This window comes from Gossypium hirsutum, chromosome A10 (assembly GCF_007990345.1).
Source record: "Gossypium hirsutum isolate 1008001.06 chromosome A10, Gossypium_hirsutum_v2.1, whole genome shotgun sequence".
NCBI classification, from domain to species: Eukaryota; Viridiplantae; Streptophyta; class Magnoliopsida; order Malvales; family Malvaceae; genus Gossypium; species Gossypium hirsutum.
The window spans coordinates 22,113,726-22,121,157 of record NC_053433.1 but is presented as its reverse complement, the minus strand read 5'-3'; the positions used below and the strand labels follow the sequence as shown (position 1 = coordinate 22,121,157).

Sequence of the window (7,432 nt, the reverse complement as noted above, 5' to 3'; positions counted from 1 at the left end):
ACCTTACGAGGCACTGTATGGTCGTAAGTGTCGCACTCATTTATGTTGGACTGAGTTGGGCGAGCGACGTATTCTGGGTCCTGAGTTAGTATTGAACACTAAGGATCAGGTTAGACTGATTCGAGATCGTCTGAAAGCGACATCTGACATACAGAAATCCTATGCAGATTTAAAGCATCGAGAGATTGAGTATTCTATGGGGGACTTCGTATTTCTCAATTTCTCTCCATGGAAGAAGGTATTGAGGTTTGGTCGTAAGGGCAAGTTGAGCCCTAGGTTTATTGGACCTTATCGTATTCTAAAGCGATGGGACCAGTTGCTTATCAATTGGAGCTACCTCCGAAGTTGGATCGGATTCATGACGTGTTCCACGTCAATATGTTGAGGTGTTATCGCTCTGATCCTACTCATATTGTTCCTATTGAGGAGATTGAGTTGAGGCCAGACTTGACCATTAAGGATGAGCCGGTTCAGATTCTTGATGGTGATGTTAAGGTTCTGCGAAAGAAGTCTATCCCTCTAGTGAAGGTTTTATGGCGTAATCATAGTACTGAGGAGGCGACTTGGGAGCCTGAGGATACGATGCATCAGCAGTATCCTCATCTATTTTGATCAGGTAAATTTCGAGGACGAAATTTTCTTTTAGGGGGTAGAGTTGTAACACCCCAAAATTTTAATTTTTGATTTCGTGTATGTGTGACACACAAGTGTGTATCTGCTTTAGTGGTTAAGTGTTTTGGGTGTGTGTGAGAGGTCCCAAGTTCAAGCCTTACTTGGGAAAATTTTGGTATTTTTATAAATAAAGCATTAACCTTGCGCAAAGGGCTTAAGTTTAATTGTTGGTAAGTTTATATCAGAATGGGCCGTTGGTTTGGTGGTTAAGTGGAGTATTGGAGTGTTAGAGTTCCTATGTTCAATTCTCTCCAATTTCGGCTAACAGTTGTCTTGGGGCAAAATTCTGATTAGTTGTGTTTTAGTAGGTTAATAGGGAGTGATTTTAGGAGATAATTGGGGAGAGGTTGCCAGAAAATAATCTGATTATCTTTTTATTGCAAAATAATAATAAGAATAATAATAGAGTTTCGGTTTTCTCTCTAATTCCCCAAACTTTTTCTGACATTTTTTTCTTCTTCTTCTTTTTTTCTCTCCTCTGCCGATTATTTCCCTTAGTTGCTGTCAAAAGTTCCATTATTTTTTTCCCTTCCCTTCCGTTTCTTTCTTTTTTTTCCAATTGATTCGGTTGTTCATCGTTGGTTGCACGTGTTGGGTAAGTAACAGTTTTGTCTATTGTTAATTGTTATTGGTTAATCTCTAAAAGCGAGATTCCTTTTTGGTGTTTAAGTATTAATCAAGGGGCTGGTGGTTTTGAATCGACGCTGTGATTGTGCGAAGTCGTGGTTACTCAAACAAGGTTCTAGAGGCTTAGAAGTGCTTACACGTCAGAAACGATACTAGGTGTGTACCCAAAATATAGAAAACGGGATTCGGTGAAAAGTCAAAATTGCTTGCTGTCGAGAAATAAGAGAAAATGATACAAAGAAAATTGTAAAGAAAGGAAATAAGGGTGTTATAAACCTGGAAATCAACATTTGCACTAACATAGTTTTGGATAGCAGCAGTAGTCTAAATTTGAAAAATCATCAAAAATAGTAGAAATTGAGTTAGAGTTGAATAAAATATGAAATTAAATTTTATTAACTCTAGTTTTTCATGGAAGAAACAATGTAAGTAATGGAATTGTAAATTATGAGATATAATAAATTTTGTGAGACAAGGTCAGAATGATTTCAGGTTCTCCTATTCTAAATTTGGAAAATCATCAAAAATTGTAAAAAAAATAATTAGGGGCTTAAATTCATATTTTTAAATCTTTAATGAGTTTATTTTCAAGAGAAACAAACAGAAACATCATCCAAATTCCGTACCAAGAGATAAATAATTTTTAGTAAGGAAAGGTTGAAGTTGTCAAATAATAGAATAGGGATAAATTTGAAGATTTTACTGTACTTATTTGATAAATTATAAATTCTGAAAATTTTATGGTAGAAAGGTATTTGAGTCTAGTTTCAAAAACATCAAGCAGATCTTAATTTGGAATTCTATAGCTCAAGATATAAATAATTTAGTGACAATGACTCAAGTAAACAGCTTTGAGCATATAAGTAAATAGTGAAAACCTATATGAATATTTAGCTAACATGGGTTACATTAAAAATGGATCACACAGCCAAGGCCAATTTGGGCCGAATGGGCCACAAAGGCATGTAGGCCCACACGAGCAGATCACATGGGCGTGTGAGCCCATTTTTACCGAAATGTTTCTAAGGTTGCACGGGTCACCCAAGTCGATTGTGAACCTACGAAAAGTCGGTAAGCATTACTTAGACCCCTAAATGTGTGAAATTGACTGAATGACATCTGTACTGAGCATGTTAATATCTGACCTGAATATATGTACTGAAATTGCATAATAGCATATCATCCATTGTATGTTGCATTGCATTAGGTTGAGGGTTGTTATTCGAAAGAAGTGTACTAAAAGGCTTTAAGCAGCTCAGCTGCAAACTACTGTTTTGTGCCGCATTCGGTACTACTTGAAGTGTAGGGATGGATGGGTTGATTATATCCTCACATGGAGTGTAGGGTTGGACGAAGATGGTGTGTAGAGGCTGGTTGGGTAGGATTTTGCTACTGCATAACTGTTACTGCTATTGATACTGTGATAGGCTAAGACCCTACTGCATTTTTGACACTGTACTGAGATGGGCTAAGGCCCAAACTGTCACTGATACTGAAAAGGGCTTAGGCCCAAGACTGTTCAACTGTGCACTGTGAATACTGATTGTTTGTTTCTGCGGGATTATACACTGAGTTTACGTAAACTCACCCTTTTTGTTTAATATGCACAGGTAATCCCCAAACTTAGACAGATCGGTGCGACGGAGGACTCAGTGATGACCATATTAATTTTTGGACTTCATGATTTTCAATTTACGATTTATAATTTGATTATTATTGATTATTTGGGTTGTAATTTAAGGACCCTCTGGGACTTCGGTTTTAAATTTGGGTTATTGTTTATTTATTTATTTTACTTTATAGATTTATACCTGCTGGTTGTAGGAAATTCAGTTTTTAAAAAGTGAAAGTATTTTTTAAACACATGATCACTTAGACTGTTTTGTTAAAGCTTCCGCAACGAGGGATGTTTCAAAACAAATGTTTTAAATGAATAAAGACGATTTCTTAAGTTCTAACAAAGGTTTACTAAAGATAATAACATGGAATGTTTTCATCGTAACAACGAGGTTTCAAAAACACTATCCTGTGACATTGCCAGATATGGCCATAACGTCTAGCCCGGGTTTGGGGTGTTACATCACCTTTGTACTTAAATTTGTTGTTAAAACTAAGTAATTGTTTAATAAATTAATGAAATATGTGAAAATATGAAATTAGGATATGAAAATTATTAAAATGTGATTTTATTCTTTATTATATAGTTTTCATGCATAAAATGGCTTATTTTAGATTTATTTGAACATATTATATTTTTAAGCCATAAAATAGGCCATGCATGATTAAATTAAATAATAAAATATAAAATTATATTTAATAATTCATTTTAAAATATTTCATTAATAATTTAGGGTTTAATTAATTATTTGAATTGGATAAATTTTGTACTTTGGTCCTTTAATTTATCTATTTATTTTGGACAGGTCTGATAGCTTTGCTAGATTACAAAAAAACCGTCTAAATTGATGACCAAGTCAACCCAATTTCGGCTACACATGGCCGTCCACATAAATCACTTTTTGGTTTAATTACACAAGGTCCTTGCAATGTTGAAAAAATTAAAGATTTGCCCTGAGATTCACATTTGACCAAGTCTCAGTCCTGAGTTATTATGGCATTTAAATTGCTTAAAAATCAAGCAAAATTCAACTCAAATCCACTAAGCATGACGGCCACTCATTGCAAGAGCTTGAAGAGACTAAGGGTCTGTTCTGCAGTGCTTAAAAAAAGCACTTTTGGCTGAAATTTTTAGCTTTTCAGAAGTGCTTTTTAAAATCACTTTTGAAAAGGAGAAACTAAAATTTTTAGCTTTTCCTCTCCCAAAAGTACTTTTAGTGCTTAATTACTTTTTCACCCCTCCAATAACATAGTATTTTCCCCTTTTTTTTCTTGGTGCTTAATTACAAATGTGTTAAAATCATTAATTAAAAATAAAAAAATATTTTTTAAAATACTAATTACAAATATTTAATGGTTACATTTAAATATTTAAAATATAATTTACATATTCTAATTAAATTTTATAAATAATTAATATTTATTGCTTAAAAATATTTAAAATTTATATTTCATATATTAAAATATTAACAATAAGTTATAATAATTTTTTATATTTTTACTAAAATATAATAATATTAACTAATTTAAATATTATTTAAATGCATATTTGTTACTTGATAATAACATGTTTAAAATGGACATTTTATTTCTTAAAAGCACTTTTCGACAGCAATGCTAAACACTCAATTTTTAAACCAAACTTTTCAAAAGCACTTTTCCACATCACTTTTCAAAAGCATTGCCAAACTAGCCCTAAACCTCTCTATTTTTAGCAAACTACTCTCCTCTCTTCACCTATAAATACGACTTCATTTCACCATTCCTAATCATCCCTCATCCATCATCATTCTCTCTTTTCTCTCAATTCTCTTTAGCATTTTCCATTCTTCACACCTAGCATCATCTCTTCATAGAGATTTTAGCAATTAAACCTCTTAAAGATCCCTTGGTCGGCCATCTTGGAGAGCCATTAGCAAAGGAGCAAAGCGAAAGAGTGAAGGAGCCTCGTCAGTCAGAGTCTTAGGTGACAGCCACTCTGATTTGGGTTTAATCTTTCTTTTCTTTAATTTAATCTAAAAATGTTTGCTATGTGTTCTTTATTTTTGTTTACAACAATGTTAGCTTAATTTTATTTAAGCTAGGATGATTGCTTTGATTAAATAATATTTATTTGATTCATGCTTATAATGTTTGTGCCTCAATCAATCATGTTTTCAATTAAAATCAAGTCTGTATTTCGTTCATACGTGATTGAAATGCACCTAAATTAGCTGAGCGATCCTAACCAGATGACGGCTAATGGACACATAATTGAAATGTGCATGCTCAATTTAGATCCTAACCCGATTAAATTGCAGGTTACATAACAACTCTAACCAAGCTCTGTTATCTGCATAGTTTTTAGATTTGTGTGATTAAACTGTTTCAAACCTAACACGTCCCTGTTACCTCACACGAATGCTAAGAAACCCTTAGTAAATAAGGATCAATAAAATGCATATTCACTAAGTAACGGATTCCAAAAGGACCTAATGTGGTTTCCAAACTCCTGAAAGATCGAGTTGCCATGGAATGTTTTTCCGAATGTTATTAAGCATGTTGATAATAAATTAAGTTTAATTAAAGTAATTGTCCTAGTTTATTTACGTTATAATTGTTGCAAATTGTGTTTAATTTTGCAAAAATCTATTTCATTCATATAGTTTGCATACTTAAGGTAATTTGCATTAGGGATCATTGCATTTAGTTTAATATATTTTAATCATCACTTCTCAACCATATTGTGTTTTTATTTACCAAATTGTTAAGGGTAATTTTACAATCAAGTGATTTAACACAAATACAATTCTTGTGGAGACAATAACTCGATACTGACTTATTACCTGATTACGACTGTGTACACTTGCACAAACCTACGCGTTACACCAGGCCGTGTGCTAGGCTGTGTAACAGCCTGACTTACATGCTTTGAATCTATAGAGGACACACAGTTGCATAGCAAGGCCATGTGCTACACATGGCTGAGGCACACACCCGTGTCTCAGGCCGTATGGCCCCAAAAATGAACCTTAAAATACAAGTTTACCATTTCATAAATTCTTAGACCTTAAGAAACTCAAATACCAATAAAAAATTCCAATTCAAAATGACAATAATTGAGCCTTAAATACGTCAAACCAACCTAAATAGTGTCAAACCAATGTACCCTCAATGGTACCACAAGTATATAACATTTTCACAACAAAATAAACATCAATTCAATTCATCCACTCTCCCAAATAATACTTAATTAATTTATCTAACAAAGTTATCAAAATTCAGCTCAATTCAAATACACATATATATATCACTCATACTAACATCACAAATATACCTCATTCTCATACCAATATGTAAGTTGGCTATATAAACAAAATATCATTCATAATATTTACATAAACCAAACTTTGACCAAAATAGCAAAAAAGCCTATACATGCAATATAATCCGAATTTAATGTTTCAAAAACTACAGAGATAAATTGGATAGTGTGACTCGAATGCCATCCGATCGTCTAACCTTCTGAAAATCTACAATGACATTAAACAACAAAAGTAAGCTTAATGAAGCTTAGTAAGTTAGACGAGATAAAAAAATTCTTATCGAACTAACTATAATAAATCAAATAATAATAAAAAATCATCCATGACAACTCGTATCATTCACAACTCCAATAGATAAATACATCCGTATTCAAATCAGTACAAAAATAAATAACATGTCTTTCAAATTCATTAAATAAATCATCTTACCGAGATTTTTTTATTCAAAGAACGACTTACGGATAAGAGTATATTGTCAACAAAAGCTCATAGGAGCTGGTCCTCCTAAATACGCCAACAGAAGCTCAAAAGCTATACAGAAGTTCATAAGAGCTAAGCAGAAACTCGTACGAGCTGATCCACCCAATCACGCCAAATAGAAAGTAAAACATGAGAGTTTGCAACAAATGTTGAACCCCGATTTACTTGGGTAAAATGCCGATTTCTCCCTCTAAACCTCCGTCATACACCAAATCACGAATGTACTCAAATCCCGTGTTCAATTCAAACCGAATATCCAATTCAATATTATAATTCAAACAATAATTCATTTCCAATAATAGAATATATACATAATACCAATCATTAATTTATACAAACGTTAAATTTTAACCGTACGAACTTACCTAGACTAAATTGTAGTAATTGTAGAAGTTCAGGGACTATTCTGCTATTTTTCCTTTTCCACGATTATCTACAGAATCTTGATCTAAAATATAAAATTACTCATTTATTAGTATATATTTCATTTCCAATCCATTTTACAATGAATACCCTTTTATTTTTTAAATTTACACAATTACCTTAAACTTTTACAATTTTTACAATTTAATCCCTTAATTAGTTAATCTATCAAATTAACTAATTTTCTCAAATAAATAATCTTTCCAAATATTCTAGGCCCTCATACAGCCCCTAATAAAACTAAAATTCACTATCAACTCCTAATATTTTGACATTTTTACAATTTAATCCTAAAATCAATATTTAAC

The 7,432-nt window shown here is 32.4% G+C and overlaps 1 protein-coding gene across 1 annotated transcript; it reads left to right on the top strand.

Moving 5' to 3' along the window:
* The first annotated feature begins 306 nt into the window (after positions 1-306).
* Positions 307-612, top strand: LOC107895767 (uncharacterized). Its single transcript, XM_016820993.1, has one exon. It carries the CDS (start codon positions 307-309, stop codon positions 610-612), a length of 306 nt encoding a protein of 101 aa, XP_016676482.1.
* The last annotated feature ends 6,820 nt before the right edge of the window (positions 613-7,432 follow it).

Bases quoted from the DNA above. Each gene is read 5' to 3' on its own strand.
- LOC107895767 (XM_016820993.1), top strand. From the start codon at position 307: ATGGGACCAGTTGCTTATCAATTGGAGCTACCTCCGAAGTTGGATCGG.